General features: G+C 35.7%; 2 protein-coding genes across 2 annotated transcripts in view; one reads left to right on the top strand and one right to left on the bottom strand.

Annotated features, from left to right (window-relative positions):
* The first annotated feature begins 196 nt into the window (after positions 1-196).
* Positions 197-8,695, top strand: LOC107732501 (T-complex-associated testis-expressed protein 1-like). Its single transcript, XM_016543855.1, has 5 exons — positions 197-268; positions 480-658; positions 3,871-4,439; positions 5,281-5,730; positions 8,471-8,695. The coding sequence occupies exons 2-5, from the start codon at positions 490-492 to the stop codon at positions 8,630-8,632; spliced, it is 1,350 nt and encodes a 449-aa protein (XP_016399341.1). The 5' UTR covers positions 197-268; positions 480-489; the 3' UTR covers positions 8,633-8,695.
* A 6,052-nt stretch (positions 8,696-14,747) lies between these two features.
* The window catches only part of LOC107732502 (transmembrane protein 151B), a 9,948-nt gene continuing 5,957 nt past the window's right edge, over positions 14,748-18,738 (bottom strand). The window contains exon 2 of the mRNA XM_016543856.1: positions 14,748-16,405. Within this exon, the coding sequence (XP_016399342.1) occupies positions 14,933-16,405 (1,473 nt within the window). The 3' untranslated portion in view covers positions 14,748-14,932. The remainder of the gene's footprint in view (positions 16,406-18,738) is intronic.

Raw genomic sequence — 18,738 nt, 5'->3', positions numbered from 1 at the left:
CCTGAATCATATTTTATGAAATATAAGTTTGCATATCCTAGACTTTCACCGAAGTTTTGCCTTTATTTAATATCAGTTTTCAGCCTGACATTCCTCGTTCTTCTGTGCATTCGCATAGTGTGATGGTGTTAATTATGCTTTATTTTAATCACGGGTGAGGCTGTTTTTCACACATTCAGCGTACAGTATAGGCGCGTGATCAGCAGCGAGTGACGCACGGCACGTCTCTGTTACCATGACAACAACAAACTTTACGGAGAAACTGAAAGTGAGTAGCTAACGTTTTGAATCTATTTAACTATCTAATGAATGAGCTTAATGTGTTTTCACTCAGATCCATTATTTAAAACTTATAATATGCTGAAAACGAGTCTTTTTAACGGAAAGATTACGTCCGTCAAGAAAAGTTGTTGACCTCCTCTAGCAGTAATGACTGAGTTATAGCTATTTATTGTTCCTGATTCTTGTTTTTTTGTCAGTTTTAGCTGCATGTCTCGGAGTCAGTCTTCACGGAGAACCGGGAGCATGAGGCCGGTAAACGCTGCCGCTAACGGGCGGAAAATGCGCAGCATCATCGCGGAGGATCCCGAGTGGTCGCTGGAGCTGGTTCCTCTGCTAACAACACTCTGTCTACAACATATTATAAAACATTTTAGAGGTAAACAATGTAATTTAAGTATATAAGCTTCATATACAGTATATATATATATATATATAATATCAGTCATTCTTGAGAAGTGGGACAAAACAGTGTGCAAAATTGAAAAAAATATATATATATAATTTATTTATTTATTTTTGCTGAAACCTTGTTTATAATAGGTATCAGCATACTTTCCTATAGTTGACTGATTTAAGTTACACTAAGAATTGCAAAAAGTTTTTGTATTACAAGTTTGTACAACAAAATGTAATGTCTAAATATGCAACTGAGGCATTATCTAATTAAATATGCACTAATTTGCTTATATTTCCAGAACTGAGGTCTTTCAGGTTCAAAATTCTTTTTTCATTTTCTTGACATATTAGAGTAAAAGGTTTAGAGGGAATTTTAGATTGATTTCTGATTTTATCACTTCATAAATAATATTAACCCCTTAAAGTCCGTGTAAAGAGAATTCTGAGAATTGTTTCTAAACACATTATAAATGTTAGAAATCTATTGCAGAAACACATTACAACGACTCTGAAGTATGTAGTACTGAATTGAGGAGTTAAACCGTTAAACAGTTTTTCACCAATTCTGTGTTCAGGATTTTTTTTGGGCGGGGCTAAAACGGTGGCTCGATGACGCAATGGAGCAGCCGAGCATGGCCCCTCCCCTAACACTATAAAGCCCCGTTCACACTAGCAGCGACTTTTGTAGCTGCATGTCGCCAGGGTGTCGCCGGAAATCGCCAGCTCTCCATTGAAATGAATGGGATTGTGTCGCTTTGCTGTTGCATGTCGCTTGTAGTGTGAACGGGGCTTAAGACGTGTGTTCGACTTGAAGCAGCACTGCGCAGATCGATCGGTGTGTGACATCAAAGTACAGAGCTATAGAGAGCAGATGGGTCCTCATGCTTTCGAATCGCTCTTGTGTTATACACTGATCGTTCTGCACAGTCCTGCTTCAAGTCGAACACACATAATAACTACAGCGCAGTGGTGTGCCCGCTCAATGGCAAGTTACTGCCGTTCGTTACTACAGCCTAGAGGTTGCTAGCTAGCTATGCCTTCCTCACGCAAATGCATAATACCTGGTTGCAATAATTTACAAAACAGCTCGGTCTCCTCATTTAAATAAGCTGCAGAGGAAGACAGTTGAGAGAGAGACGGCAGCTTTTCCGTGAGTGGGCGTGGTTTCAGCGCCGCCAGCGGACACTCCCCCAGCGTCTGAGAGCAGAGAATACTGCTTATTTTTTCAAGATTTTGATAGCTTATTTTATTCACTTGGCGGTTTTTTTTAGCATTCAAATTTGGCTGGGTGGTTAATAACACATTTTTCTGTGGTGTGATAAACTCAGAACACACATTTAATATTGACTCAAAGTTTGTATTAATGTATGCGATTAATAAAATATATTTAACACAAAAGCCGCCAATTATTTTAGGTAACCTATAAATGGCAGACACTGAAATTATGTACTATTTTTTCCTAAATAGATAAAAAATATCACACCTAGAATTAATCATTTTGAATGCAAGTTAATTTAGGCATTACAACATTTGAATGTACAGTATGAAAAAAAATTGTGTTTTTAAAAGATAAACTAAGTGAGCATTAGACGATGGAAAAGAAAATTAAATATCAATATTGGCAACTTTTACATAAATACACCTGATCAGATATGCACTACAGAAAAACTGTACTAATATATATATATATATATATATATATATATATGCATTATATCAGACACTATGCTCTCTAGATATCAAAAATATCATCGGCCATGGAAAACTCAAATGAACTCAATTCATTAAATTACATAGCTATGCCTTCGTCACGTAAATGCATAATACCTGGTTGCAATAATTAACAAAACAGCACGGTCTCCTCATTTAAATAAGCTGCAGAGGAAGACAGTTGAGAGAGAGACGGCAGCTTTTCCGCGAGTGGGCGTGTTTTCAGCGCCGCCAGCGGACACGCCCCCAGAGTCTGAGAGCAGAGAATACTGCTTATTTTTTCAAGATTTTGATAGCTTATTTTATTCACTTGGTGGTTTTTTTTAGCATTCAAATTTGGCTGGGTGGCTAATAACAGATTTTTCTGTGGTGTGATAAAATTTAGAGAACACATTTAATAATGACTTTACATGGACATTAACTGTCACCGTCCCGTATACGGGACGCCTAAGTTTACTTCACTATAGTACAATTAAATCCTAATATAATCATGACAAACTATATATTATTGGAAAGGTCTAAGACTCCTAAATAGATATTTTACCATTTTATTTTGTTAGTAATTATGTAGGAACAGCAATAGATTCATTTATGACAAGAGTGCACGAAGAGTCTGACAAATCTACATCATAACAGCATTTATTTCGTTGCCTTTTTCCCGATCTCATGTTTTAGTAATCATCATAAGTTATATACCATTTGAAAGCTTAAAATCTCAAAATTTATCCTGTGAAAACCATTTTAAAATCAGACATTACGTTACCATAGAAATGGTATTTCAAAATCTTTTAGTGGTCTCCTCCCCCTTACCGGGGGTGTCATGTTACAAAATGTATTATGGTCTTTTAGAATCAAAACGTTTTATAATCTTGACAAAATAAAATATGGTTCATGTAAGTGTTGCTGAAGTCAAGGAGAAATCTCATTTTGAGAAAATGGCCTATAAAAGATATTGAAATTTACAAACGCAGACAGATAAAGTGCAATAAAGTAAAGACTTGTAGGTGTATTTTGGATGCTGAAACATGTCATGAAAAGCCAAATAGCATAAAATGTAAAAATTGACCAGTGCATGAAAAAAAAAAAAAAACATTGTTTTTGCCTGGAGTGTCTTGCTTTAATGAAAAGATGTTCTCAGTTTGCATGAAAGCCTGTATTAAAGGAACACTCCACTATTTTTGAAAATAGGCTCATTTTCCCCGTCGGTCTTAGTACACGATGTAACTACAGAAGAGTCAAGTTTTAAATAGGAAAAATATAGAAACTCTTTGGTCATTTTTGAGCGAGATGCTAACGGTCTAATCAGATTCAATTATCTATGCTAAGCTACAGCTAAAAGTGCTACCGCCAGACCCGGAGATCGCCTGAATGGATTCGAAAACAGTAAAACTCAACTGTTTAACTCTAGGGGATTTGGAAAATGAGCATATTTTCAAAAATAGTGGAGTGTTCCTTTAAAGCCTGTACTATACTATTTTGCAGAGAAACCCATTCTGGATGAACTTACGCCTAACTACAAAGCGTATGTGCTCCAGCGGCTACCAACATCTCTTCCCTTGACCATAACTGCAAACCTCATCAGTGATGAGAGCTACTGGAAACGCTGCTGTGAAGGTCGCTGGGCTGTCAGTGACGTCTCCACATACGACAACAGCTGGAAACGCATGTTCTTCGAGCGTCACCTAGAGAACATCATTGAATTCTTCATCCCGGATGCAACTGACACCAAGACAGTCCTGGATGCGGTGCCACTGTGTCGAAACTATGTAAAGCGACTGAAAGTCTCTCAGCTGCTGCCACCCATCAAAGAGTCACCCAGGTATGACGAGGACGACCGTTCGGATTGTGCCAGCGATACGGGCAGCGAAGGACCCTCCATGGATCACTTTGATTTCCGCATTCTGCTCGACAAACTGCCGAACCTGGAAGAGCTCAACGTGGTGTATGGAGTGAAAGGATGCGGCATGAACTTTGAGTGGAATTTGTTTGAGTTCACCTTCAGAGACTGCGAATTCCTGGCAAAAGCCCTACATTCCTGCAAGACTTTACAGGTTCAGTTATTGTTATTATTAGTAGTGGTAGTCGGTTTTTCTCTGAAACACAAAAGGATATATTTAGCAGAATGTTCACACCTGTTTTCTTTGTACAAAGAAAGCATATAGTGCGTGCATAATTATTAGGCACGTTGATATTTACATTTACATTTAGTGGGGGAACGCAATACTTTTGCGAGAGAGCGTAAAGTTTCTCGGGGGAACGCAATACTTTTGCGAGAGAGTGTAAATTTTCTCGGGGGAACGCAATACTTTTGCGAGAGAGCGTAAAGTTTATCGGGGGGAACGCAATACTTTTGCGAGAGAGTGTAAAGTTTCTACAAATATTTTTGCGAGAGAATGCAAGAGCATTGAAATTATTTTTCTGTGCTTCCATACTATAGTCATTTTTATTATTTGTTTGAAATTAAATTTTAGCTGTATTTTGATTTTTTAAATTTATTAAATTTTTTAACAATCAATCCCTGCACACCTGACGGCAATAGATAGGTGCGTAGGAGAAAAAGACCAATAAGGTCAAAACTGAAAAACAAAGCAAATCCCGCACACTACCAATCTTTGCAAAAAGTATCAAATTTTTTTTAACAACAACGTTTTGGTCTCATGACCTTCATCAGGTATATTCTCCTATAATATGCCTGATGAAGGTCATGAGACTGAAACATTGTTAGTAAAACTTTTTTTGATACTTTTTGTAAAGATTGGTAGTGTGGGGAGTTTGTTTTGTTTTTAATTTAATTATTTAAAATGATTTTATTTTCAGTTTTATTTCAATTCAGTATTTTCAATTGTTTTATTTTATTTCATTTGGTTGTAAAATTCCCACTTTTTGCACCAGGTCTTCAGGATCCATCGCAGTAAGGTGGACGATGAGAAGTGTTGTCTGCTTGTGAGCCAACTGCTGGATCACCCGTCCCTACAGGAGCTCGACTTTTCACATAATCACATCGGCGACCGCGGAGCCCGAGCCATCGGAAAACTCCTGAACCGCAGTCAGCTGAAGAGACTGGTCATCTGCAACAATCAGATCAGAGGTCCAGGAGCTCAGGCACTGGCTCATGCTCTGTCCAAAAACACCACCCTGAGGTCCCTCAACCTGAGGCTCAACCGCATCGGGGATGAAGGGGGTCAAGCTCTGGCTCAGGCTCTGGTGAAGAACAAGACCCTGGTGAACCTTCATCTGGGGGGAAATAACATGACTGAACCCACGGCCGTGGCGCTGTCTCAGGCCCTGGTGGAGAACCGTACCCTCAAGAACCTAAACCTGTCCAACAACAGACTGGGAGTTGTGAGTAAAACTCAGAATATTATGTTTCAAACTCATTTTCCTCTCCTTTTTTTCCTCAGCTTGGTTTTGGTACATGTGCATAAGAGTTTCAACAACATTTGATTCAACAACGACTGTTACAATATAAATATTAAATAAATAAATAAATATTTAATAAAAAATTGATCAATATTAAAGAAGAACAAGCAAAAAATTAAAACAAAAATTAAAACAAGTCTATCTATTTATTTTTTGGCAGATATGTTTCTCATTTTCAGCATAAACTTCACTTAATTTTGATAATTTTACGGAAAACAGGATTTCACATCTTTCACCTGAGATGCAAAATCACATACGAAAGTGGGTCTTGTTTTCTGTAAAAAAATATCAAAATTAAAGTTTATGCTGAAATGAGAAATATATTTGCTGATGGGATAGGAAAATTAAAACTTGTTTACCCTTTGTAGTCATTTTATTTTTCTTAGCCCATTGGCAATTTTTTTTCTCATTTGTTTTTAGCGTAAACTTCAATTCATTTTGATTTTTTTTTTGGGGGAAAATAATATATTTTACCTGAGATGCAAAATAACAAAATATTAAGTCTTGTTTTCTGAAAAAAATTGAGAAAAATATCTGCCAATGAGGTAGGAAAAATAAGCTTGTTTTCTCTTTGTATTAATTTTATTTTTCTAATTTTTAGCATAAACTTCTCTCTCTCTCTATAAATATACAGTATATATATCTATATATATATGTGTGTGTGTGTGTTTTTTTTTTTTTTACATAAAACAAGACTTACTTTCATATGTTATTTTGGATCTCAGGTAAAAGATATTAAATGCTGTTTTCTGAAAAATTATCAAAATTAAGTGAAGTTTATGCTAAAAATTTAATTTAAGTGTTTTGTCGCATATAGTGTCAAAACACTTTAGCAACTGCATTAATAACATTCTGGCAACCGTCAACAACACCCTAACATCATATTGCAATTTTGCTTTATTTTTACTATTCCTGTTTAACATGCTATCGATGAGAAACAAAGGACTTTTTAAATCATTTAATTGTGTATAAAGAGATGAATATGAAATGATGCAGCCCTGTGGTTCATGTTGAATTATTCATGGCTGCCGGATAGATGCGTGCTAACAGACATGTGGGATGGGGATTACCTCTCTCCTGGGATGGATTCCTGCATTTACCCGCTCTCCCATTTCCGTTTCAAGGCAAATCATATTTCAAACAATCACTTCTCATTCAGGAAAGAGCTCTGACACTCCTCACCAGAAACATTAGTCTACACACTCAGAATGAAAGCGTCTCAGTGCAGCCGAGCTGCAAAATGTGATATGCTTTATCATCAGAGTACTTCGACTTTGAGATGCATAAAGTGCAATGCCATTTACAGTAGTATCAGATTTTATGGTTAGCGCCAGAATCTCTCTAAGTCACATACTGAATTATGTTATTCTATTTAAAGATGGTATGAAATCATCAAAAACATTGCACTTTCAGTATCAACAGGAAACAAATTTGACACTATTTCTGTGTTTCTGCTCTTACTGTGAATTATTCATCATTGCATCTTTCGTCATTTTTTTCTGAAATTGCTTTTTCATTTTAAGCCACCTAAATGTGGGCTATTAGTTAATGTTAAAATATCTAGTCATTGTTTTAGGCTACTGTAGGTAATGAATAATTTAATGCAACAAAGTTTAGCAATAATACCAAATAGTGTCAAATTAAAAAATAAAAAATAAAAAAAAATTAGTAATTCGGATACTTTCAATGTCAGTATATGGGATTTATTTTCACCCATTTTAACATACACAATGTAAAAATTATATAATATTGCAGTTTACAGTCTGTAAGATTTTTTTTGAAAGACATTAATATTTCAGCAAGGATGCATTAAATAGATCAAAAGTGACAGCAAAAACATTTATAATGTTGCAAAAGATTTCTATTTCAAATAAATGCTGTTCTTTTGAGCTTTCTATTCATCAAAGAATCAAAGAAAAATAGACAAATAAAAAAAGACATCAAAAAGACAAATAAAAGGAAAAACATCAAAGAAAAATAAAATCCATCACAGTTTCCACAAAAATATGAAGCAGCACAACCGTTTTCAACATTGATAATAATCAGAAATGTTTCTTGAAATCAGCATATTAGAATGATTTCTGAAGGACTGGAGGAATGATGCTAAAAACTCAGCTTTGATCACAGGAATAAATTACATTTTACAATATATTCACATAGAAAACAGTTCTTTTAAATTTTAAAAATATTTCACAATTTTAATGTATTTTTGATCAAATAAATACAGCCTTGGTGAGCAGAAGAAACTTCTTTCAAAAACATTTAAAAATCTTACTGACCCCAAACTTTTAACAGTGCTGTAGGTCTTAATAAATTGGCATAGTTCTCCACTGTTTTATATTTGTTGTGGTGAAATGTCCTTTTTTTTTACTTTTACGCTCATGTACCACAGCTCACATTCATTCATAATAGATAAATCAAGTCTTGCCCTCTAATTTACTTATTTAATATGATTTACTGGAAATATGTCACATTACAGAAGTAAAATGGGTCGCAAATGCCATTTCATGTTGACTTTGGTTTAAAATAAGAAGCTTTGAATTAAATAAATGGACGCAAGGACTTCTTTAATGAACCTCACACACAGTTATTTCTCTGATTTGTGTGGAATACAGCACTTTGCTCCAAATGAGACGTCACGGCTCCTGTGTGTCTCCTGCAGGACGGCGGTAAGGTTCTGGAGGAAGGGATGTCCCACAACAGCAGTCTGGTGGAGTGTGACATTCGGCTGACCGATGTGGCTCAGGACAGTGAGTACTGCATCACTCAGGCTCTACGGGCCAATCAGAGCCAGGCTGCACGCAAAAATCAAACACAAATATGATCCCAGTGCCAAAGTCTGAGCCGGACATGCTGTGCCTGTCAGAGAATAATTACTGGCCAATGAAAAACATTGTAAACAAATAAAAAAATGACCAAAATCATTCTTACTATATCTGTTATTCTTAACTAACAGATATCAGTATACTTTGCATAGTTCATATTTCACCCTAAAATTAAAATAATAAATTATTGAAATTTATTTTGCATAAAATGAATCCTAGAAATTTTTGTGTTGCTTTATTTTCATGAGAATATTTTAATTATTATTATTATTTCACATTATATTAATCATCATTTGAAAGGGGAATGTCCTTAAAGGGTTAGTTCACCCAAGAATGAAAATTAGCCCCTTAAATTACTCAAGTCATCCTAGGTGTATATGACTATTTTCTTTCAGACGAATCCAGTTGGAGTTATATTAAAATTAAACAGCTTGAAAGATCAAAGACAATTTTTAATATAACTCCGACTGGATTCGTCTGAAAGAAGAAAGTCATATACACCTAGGATGACTTGAGGGTGAGTAATTTATGGGCTAATTTTCATTTTTGGGTGAACTAACCCTTTAACTGTCATATATAATGTCAGTGCAAAAACCCTGATGGCTTTATTTTTTATATGCAGAATATAATTTCCTATTTTTTCCTTTTGATTTTGTGAAATATGACCCAGATGTGATAGAATAGCATAACTGAAAATCTAAAAGGTTTACCAGATTAAATCCTAAATAAGAGGAAATTATTAAAAATGAATAAAAAAAAAGTTTAAATGAGAAAATTTTTATTACTTCATATTTTAGTAAGTTGATTAATCACAGTACATTAAGACAATTGTTATATTACAAATTAGAAATATTATATTTAAACATGCAATGCAGTGGAGAAACAAACTCATTTTGCAAAAATGACCTTTAAAAGAAATGTATTTGAAATATACACTCATAGTTAAAGTTTAATAAACACTTAAATGTGTATTTTGTATTTTTTTTTATTTTGTATTTTTTTGTTTTATGGAAATCATGTTATGGAAGCAAAATAACACAAAAATAAATTGCGTAAAAACAATGGTTTTACCTGTAGTGTCTTACCTTAATGAAATGAAATACTGACAATATTCACTACATGTCAATACAAATATACTATCATTCACAACCACACATGAACAGATGTTAAGAGCAGCATGTTTGGCTCAGATGTTGGCGTGTATGTGGGCTGTGTGTGACAGACTGATGGTGATTGTGGGTTTGTTGGTGCTGATAGAGCGTTTGATCCCACAGGGAGAATTAGCTCATAATTAGTGAGCGTTTATTAAGTGGCAAAGGTCACTGACAGCGAACGTGTTGAAGCTGGAGAATCAGAGCCAGCAGAGCAGCTATAGTCACACTCAATCAATCACTGTTAGACACTGTTCATTTCATTGAGCACGTACACATCTCATTTTAAACTTATTTTACTTATGCAACAAGAAAAAAAAAGAGGTTTTATCCCAGAATTAATTATTTTATCCTTTAGAAATTGTTTGGATTGTGAAAAGTGGACATTACATTAAACGTGTGGAGTCAGTAATTTAATTTAATTTTTTTAATTAGAATTTGTATTCATGCATAAAATTGATGAAAAGTGACAGTAAATACATGTATATTGTTACAAAACATTTATATAAATGTTTTAATAAATGCTGTTCTTTTAATCTTTCTACTCATTAAAGAATCCTGAAAATAATGTGTCGTGGTTTCCAAAAAACAAATTCATCAGCACAACTGTTAACAACATTGATATTAATCATACATGTTTCTTGAGCAGCAAATCAGCATATTAGACTGATTTCTGAAGGATCATGTGACACTGAAGACTGGAGTATTGATCCTGAAAATTCAGCTTCGATCACAGAAATCAATTACATTCTAACAGATATTTACATAGAAAACAGCTGTTTTAAATTGTACAAATTTTTACTGTATTTTTGATCAAATAAATGCAGCCTTGATGAGCAGAAGAGACTTCTTTCAAAAACATTACAAAAATAAAAACAACCCCAAACTTTTGAATGCTACTGTACCTGGAACAAGAGGTACAGAATGAGAGCTAAAACAATGCCTACATAACTTATTGCCAATTGGTTAACATTTTTAATAGTCCACACAGCCTCAGACGTTATCTGAAAGGAACTGATTTTAGAGTGAAGTAAGAGCAAGTTATTACATATTTGATCAAATATAATGTGCACTGGTGCATATTATTCACTATAAGGCCAGCAGTGTGTATAAAGAAAGTAAACAGGGTGATTTTTGATTTCATGCTGACTTTAATGTCATCCTGATTCAAATTAAACACATATTCAACTTGGACACATATTTGGCCTCCAACCTGAGATATGCCACAAACTGTATAGGCAACATACTCTGTGTGATGTGACATTGATTATTGTGTAAGCACTGTTTGCACTGAAATGGCCTTTAGCAGCATAAAAACATCGTGCATGGCATCAAAACGGCAGGGAACTACAATAATCATCCATGCTTATAAAGTATCATTTGGTCAGAATTTGTTTCTGCATTGTGATACTGTACATCACATCGAATGTGATTATTGACACTCACACAATGTTATTCAACACAATACCGTTATATCAGTAGCCATACTGACGTTTACTGTATGCACAAATTGTAATGGTCAAATAAACAATCATGACAGTTTCTGTGCACATAAAAATTTCTTTTTTTATATACAAAATATTTTGTATTACATTTTGTCAAGACATAAAACATCTTTCCAAAATTACAAGATGTGGTCACCTGCAAAATTTTGTCTTTTGCATAATAGGATGAATCTCTTGAAATATGTCCTGGTCATATTTTACCCTAAAATTAAAATAATATATGATTTAAATTTATTTAGTATAAAATGAATCCTAGCATTTCATTTTTTGTATTGTATTATTTTAATATTTTTATAATACTAATAATTATTAATTGTTATTATTATTATAATTTCACATCATATTAATCATCATTTGAAAGGGGAATGTCCTTAACGGTCATGAAATAATGTCAATGCAAAAAAAAACTAATGTTGATATTTTATATATGCAAAATATAATTCCCTATTTTGTCCTTCTGATTGTGTGTGTGATATATGACCCAGATGTGATAGAATATCATAACTGACAATCTAAAAGGTTTAATGAATTAAATCCTTAATAAGAGGAAATCATTAAAAAATCATTTAAAAAAAGTTTAAATGAGAAACAAATGGTAAATATTATTATTACTATTACTTCATATTTTCATAATCAATATTTGAATGGGAAATGTGCTGATTAGTCATGACAATATCACAATAAAAATATGTCACAAAATATGTCACAAAAAAAACAAAAACCCTGATGATTTCATTTTCTACATGTAAAATATAATTTCCTGTTTTTTTTACTTTTGATTTAGGGTGAAATGTGACCCAGACATATTTGAATATCATAACTGAAAATCTGAAAGGTTTACCAAATTAAATATCTAATAAGGGGACATTTTTATTATTAAAATTAAGTTTAAAAAATGAGAAAAAGAGAAACAAATGGTGAACCTTATGATTTGAATGATTTTAAACTTACTCTGGAATGTTTTAAACTACAGGATGAAGTGATTTGGAAGCGTAAAGACTGTGAAGGAGTTTGACTGTATTGGAGTCTGTTCTGTGCTTCAGTCGCTGGCCTTTAATTCACTCTGATATTTACAGTATGTTCATATGTCAGAGCTCATGCAGAGGTTCACTGTACTGTCGTATATTATGCCGTCAGTTTGGGCTTTTATAGATTATTTTGCCAATGCTTTATACAGATGAGTTTGGATTCTGTTAAAACAACGTATCAAAGTTTTGGTGCTAATGTAAGTGAAGACCATTCCCAACAAAGATATCAATATACTGCAGAAAATATTTTCCCTTCTCTTGGTAGATTATAATGGTAATTTGTGTATTTGAAGGAACAGGAACATGTATATTTATATTTATATTTTTAAGATTTATTCTGAACATCATTTGAGTGTCAGCTGTTATTTTTAGTCCTGCTTTTCTCTGTTTTTGGCAAGGACTGATCTTAATGCTCAAAATGATTATGACTTTTCTTTTCACAGCAACTTTGGAAACATATAAATGCGATGTCAACACCAAAAGCTGTTAAATAATTAAACATGAACACTAAAATAACAGTCTGAGGCACTTACGTTCCTATAAAAAGAAGAGGTAGTTGCAGAAAATTAAAAAAACAACAACAACCAGAATGCTTTAGTTGATCCTACCTTCGTATATTAAATATTATCTTACATAGATTAGATAATGTTTATTAAATATGTATTTTTGAGGTTCTCATGTCTTTTAGGTGCATGTATTAAATTATTCATAGCACTGACACCATTGCCATAAATAGATCAGAAGAAAAAGGTGTTTATGAATAGTTTTTAACGGAATCATTTCTGTATCATGCCTTATTTTAATAAGTGATTTTATGCTCATAATGGTTTTATTATTTATTTAAAAATGGATTAATATTTTTATGCCTAATATTTTTAAGCTCTATAAATTATAATCATTTCATGTCTGAGCTGTTGATTTGTGTTTCTGGTAAACAGTCAGTATCCTGGGATCCAACATAGTGTTATTTGTTGTGTTGTTTAACATGTGTGTGTGTGTGTGTGTTTATATATACATTGCAAGTAGAACTGAAAGTGTTTTGTAACATTCCGATTGAATCATCAAAGAGGAAATGATAGAAATGTCCATTTCACATTTGCTGTTTTCATTTGAAGTAAACATGAACTCAAATAAACCCTGTTTACTTTGTTAATATGTTTTCATGTGAACGATTTTTCAATGCATGTTATTGCACAGTAGTAATGGCATGACTTGCTCCACCTCTGAAATGACTTTTCTTTTTGGATGATGTTTTGGGTTATTTTTCAACCCTTATCCTCCAATCACCTTACATGATCTAATCAATGGATCAAGTTTTACATTTTTACAAGGATCATTTTACATTTGTCTTTTTTCTTTTTAATATGGTGTTATAATTAAAAAATATGACATATTATGAAAGTAAATTGGTTTGTGAATGCCATTTCTTGTTGACTTCACATGCAAAGTGAGAAGTAGTTTGCCAGATTTTGCCATCATTGAAGAAGCTGAAAAAGTGTTGATATATTTATAAACGCTAGCCTGCATTTGTTATGAACAAATGTAATTATGAGCCATTCAACTTTGTCTAAAGTTGTTTTTGTACATTTTTTTCTATTGCAGATTTAGGTGGAAAAAGTAAACAATCTTACATTTGGCATACTGAAACAAACATTTCTGAAACAACAAAGAGAAAAAACGTAATAAATGGGACCTGTTTTCTATTTAATAAAACAAATTCCATTTAAAATGTGCAATTTTAATTTGAAGTCAACATGATCTCAAATTAACCCAATATTTACTTTTTGTGTTAATGTGTTTTAATATGAACGATTTGTCAATGCATGTTATGTTATTAATATAAAATGTTTCTGTCTTGCTAACGTTTTGGATTTCACCTTATTTTTCAACCCTTAAGGCCCGTTCACTCCAAGAACAATAACTATACAGATTACTAGCATCCACACCAGCGGACGATATCGTCTGTTTATTCTAAGCGCACGTTCATCTGCCACTTTAAATTCTCGAGCTCGTTATAGCAGGATTGATTCTGATTGGCTGTCAATGTTTTTATCGTTCATCAGCTGGAAAAAATCATTATGAAAGTTATTACAACGATATCGTTTCTCTGTGCCGTTATCGTTATAGCTGTGGTGTGTACTCTGCTATTCTTTAATATATTGAGAACGATTTTTAGAACTATATCTTTATCGTTATCTTTATAGTTATCGTCCTTGGTGTGAACAGACCTTTAATGTCCAACCATTTTTCATGATCCAGTCAATTCTCCATGGATAAAGTTTTATATTTTTACAAGGATCATTTTACATTTCTCATTTATTCTCTTGGAATATGTTGTTTTACCTGAAAATATGTAATATTATGCAAGTAAAATGGGTTTAAAATGCCATTTCATGTTGATTACAAATGCAAAGTGAGAAGTTGTTGAAGAAGCTGAATATGGTGCGTCACAAGTGTGTAAATATATAAATAAAAGCCAGACTGCGTTTGTTATGAAGAAATGCAATCATGTGCCATTTAGAGGGAAAGGTAAAGATTCGTACAAACATTTCTGTACCATTCTGTTCATTTTACAAATGCAACACCATGTTTGTGTTCTTGTCCTTATGCTAATGCTATAACGAAGTCTCCACGCAGGATCCATTACGGTGCAGCGAATGGTGGTCGTGACCGGCGCAGCCCTCGTTGCGGTGAATTATCAGTACGGGAAAATACAGCGCGTCCTGATAGGCCGGTGGAGAAGGTGGGCTCTCCTCATTGGCCGACTGACCGGCCAGGCATCGCGTGCTTTCCGTCGGACAGCTGGGATCGTTCAGGCTACTACTGCGACTTCGCCAGAGACAGCTGCGACGCGAGCCGTACAAACGGCCTAGCGAGAACCGGCTTCCACTGAAAGGCAAACGCGGACTGCTGCTGTTGCAGATGCTCAATGCGCTGCGCGAGAAAATCGACGAGCTGCTTATGGACCGATGGCAGCATTCGCAGTTCTGCCGATATCCACCAAAGCCGTTTCCGCCAGCCGCGCCGATGCCACGCGGCGAGAACGTGTTGCAGTTGGACTGCTGCGCCAGATCCATGAGCACGGCTTCGGAGTAACTGGGAACGAGCTGTTGGTTGGAGCGAATGTGCCACTCAAGCTCTGTGCTGTCGATGGTGTTGACCCGCGGGATGTGGCGGCAAAACGGACGCTCATCCAGAGGCGTAACAGCGATGTAGTCGAACCCGAAAAGCTTCTCCACGTGATAGTGAACATACGCAGTGCGGTACTCCGTCAAGACCCGCAACGGCCAGGATAAAGTCAACGCCGCCGCCAACCAGAAGCTGCACTGCGACGCATACCAAGGCAAGCGATCCGGATCCACAAAAGCAAGCATGTATTCCTTAAACTCGACGTTTTTTAGATGCATCCCTTCATGTGCTTCCATATAATCGTCCAATCCTTCGTTCTCGGTGAAGAACCGCGCTCTTTGCGTCAAATAGGAGTTCTCGGACTCGACATTGGCGAAACTAAAGCACTTAGTGAAGCGCAACTTGGTCACCGGAAAGCCTTCCAGTCCTGTGAGGTGTTTCGAAATGTCTTTAACCCCACAGTTCCCGTAATCGAACTCGGCCTCCCCGACGTGCGTGTTGACGCGCTCGTGGTAAACCTGCGTGGTCGTGTAGGCGTCGCCATTGCGATACCGCGTCACTTGTCTCGTCCGGCGTACGTAATGGTAACTTATAGCCTTCCACCAGATGCACGGCGTGGCTTGTTGCATGCGTTGCACACGCTCGGTGACGCTTTCCAGGTCTACTTTAAACTGGAGTGCATTGCGCGAGTAGCAGTGCCAACACTCCACCAGGTAAACCACGTAGAGCATGACGAGGAAGGCCACCGGGATGTAGATGTAGCCGTTGGAACAGGGACTGTCGTGGTACAGCATGGACTTGCCTTTGAAAGCACTGTCGAAGGTGAGGCGCGTGACCTTCGTGACCTGGCACCAGGTCATCGCGATCAAGCAGCAGTACATCAGCAGTGAGAGTAGGAGGCATTTCCAGTGTGAGTCGCGGCACAGGGACTTGCTCAAAGACTGCTTTACGGGTCGTTGCTGTAAGATATGAACAATAAAGAGAAAGAGAGAGGTGAAAAAACACCAATGGTTCCATGAAGAACTTTTAATCTTTCCATTTCACAAATGGTTCTCTAGTGGAGAAAGGTTCTTTAGATGTTCTTCACACTAAGAGAAAATGGTTCTCTTAAGAACTGTTGATAGGGGAACCAAAAATGGTTCTTCTACACTCTTATACGATTTGAGGGGAAACATGAGTGTACTGCTTCTACACTCTTAAAAATAAAGGTTCTGTATTGTCATTGATGATTCCATGAAGAACCTTTATAATCCATGGAAACTTGGATTCTTTAGAGTGGACAATAGTATTTTAGAATAAGATAAATATATTGATATTTTATTTATAAACATTTTTTTTTGCTTATTTAAGTTAATCTCATAAAACTAGCGAGCAAAGCCAGTAAGTAGTGCTAACAGCTACGTTTACATGCAACCAAATAATCCGTTTGTAATCGGATTGACGGCTCAATCGGACTGAAAAGCCTTCATGTAAACACCTTAATCGATCCGACTGAGCTCGATCGGAATGAAATTTCGATCGGATTGAAGGTGGTGGTTTATTCCTTTTCTAATACGATTGAGAGTGCATGTAAACACTCGATCGGACTAAACCCCGAAACTGAAAGGACTGCGCATGTGCAATGACGCAGAAATAGCGTAATGACGTATGACGCGCAGAACGAGCGGTTCTTCCTTTTGAATAAAGTGTTGTATAAATGCGTGTCCTGTCATTATAAAACTCTCCTTTCACTCGGCAACTGTGAAGTGGAGCAGGACAACCTCCCACCAGTCCTTGTTTTGGAAACTCATCCACAGGCAACCCGTTTTGGGTGCGGGGATCGAGGGGCATTTTTACTGCGTGATAAATATGAGCAGCACGGGCCCGGCACAGCGGTTTATATGTATATGTATATTATATGTATATTTATCCATAAATGGATAAATATTAATTCTGCTGTTAAAAACAAATAAAGAAACCGTGTAGGAGAGTGGTTATTATGTGCAAACAGTGAGAAACTCTATATTCGTGCAGTGTGCGCATGTAAAAAAAAATCAATTCCGATTTGAAGCTTGTGACATAAACGCGCACATCAACCCGATCACTTTATTTAGTGTTCATGTAAACACTACATTCAGATTCATGACTGAATTCATTCCGATTGAACCAAAAATTGTGCATGTAAACGTAGCCAGTGTAGTGTCCTGTAAACATTGCTGAAGATGCGAAAAGTGGAGGAACAGAAACCAAATCAAATGAGTGAGTCAGATTCAGTCATTTAGTCCAAGCGATTCACTAGCAAAAACTAGATGAAAAGAGCAATTCATTTTCGAATTTTGACATCGCTTGTAATGGTTTTTTGGTTAAAAATGATTCGAAATCAACATTTGAGCAAGTACATAACCAGCCAGTTTTCAAAACTATCACCTTACTTTAGCCCGATTCACAACGGTTAGCTTATAATAATGTTTTCTAATTTGAGTGGTACGGGTAGGTTTTCGCGGGAAATTCGAGCATGGCACTGCGTCAGTACGTCACGTCTGTAAACATAAAGAAAGAGCCCGGCTAGTTGGCTATATCGCATGTGAGGATCCTGCAGGTGACGGATCATTAATAGCCTTTTCTCACAGCAGCTGGAATAATTAAATTTATCATTTTGATGGCGGATTGTAATCCAGAAAGGATTATGTGTTTATGAAACACATGTGACTGAAATGAGCCTATATTCCAGTTTTAAATGTGCATCTGATTACAGATAGCCTCTGTGGTATTACACAAGATTTGTATTTTAAAGAGAACCAGTTTGAAGGAAGAATAATGAGCTTTTTTGGGTTAAAAGAATTTCTTTATGTGAAATTCAAATGGTATGACAATTAGAGATTAGACAACAGAAATTGTAATCTACACGCTAATACACAGTCACGCAATGCTGATGATTTTAACATGAACAATTTGAGAACAAAGTATAACAATAATAATTTGCATTTGCATAACCGATCGTTAGATTTAATCACAGCGCGATTTATTGTAATGCTTTTTTCCTCAGTTGGCAGACTTGTTATTTGTTCAGATGACAATATATCCGGTGAAAATTCTTATTTGGGTCATATATTCCAAGACATAGGCTAGAATCTGTGATTCCTAAGTACAGTATCCACACCGGTGCGATGACTGACAGCCACACATACTCCTCAAAACATTAGATTCGTCCGCACTGGAGCCTTGAAGGTGCATGACCCACGTAATAAAGATAATTGCGCAAATAACTGCAATTGCAGGTTTTCAAACAGAGATGGCAACAAAGAGGCAAAAC

Source organism: Sinocyclocheilus rhinocerous, unplaced genomic scaffold, assembly GCF_001515625.1.
Source record: "Sinocyclocheilus rhinocerous isolate Xijiao unplaced genomic scaffold, SAMN03320098_v1.1 scaffold310, whole genome shotgun sequence".
Lineage (NCBI taxonomy): Eukaryota > Metazoa > Chordata > Actinopteri > Cypriniformes > Cyprinidae > Sinocyclocheilus > Sinocyclocheilus rhinocerous.
The sequence above is the reverse complement of the archived record's forward strand: the minus strand, read 5'-3'. Positions and strand labels throughout refer to the sequence as shown.

Bases quoted from the DNA above. Each gene is read 5' to 3' on its own strand.
- LOC107732501 (XM_016543855.1), top strand. From the start codon at position 490: ATGTCTCGGAGTCAGTCTTCACGGAGAACCGGGAGCATGAGGCCGGTA. The intron at 659-3,870 runs GTAAACAATGTA...ACTATTTTGCAG, and splicing joins TATTATAAAACATTTTAGAG to AGAAACCCATTCTGGATGAA. The intron at 4,440-5,280 runs GTTCAGTTATTG...TTTTTGCACCAG, and splicing joins ATTCCTGCAAGACTTTACAG to GTCTTCAGGATCCATCGCAG.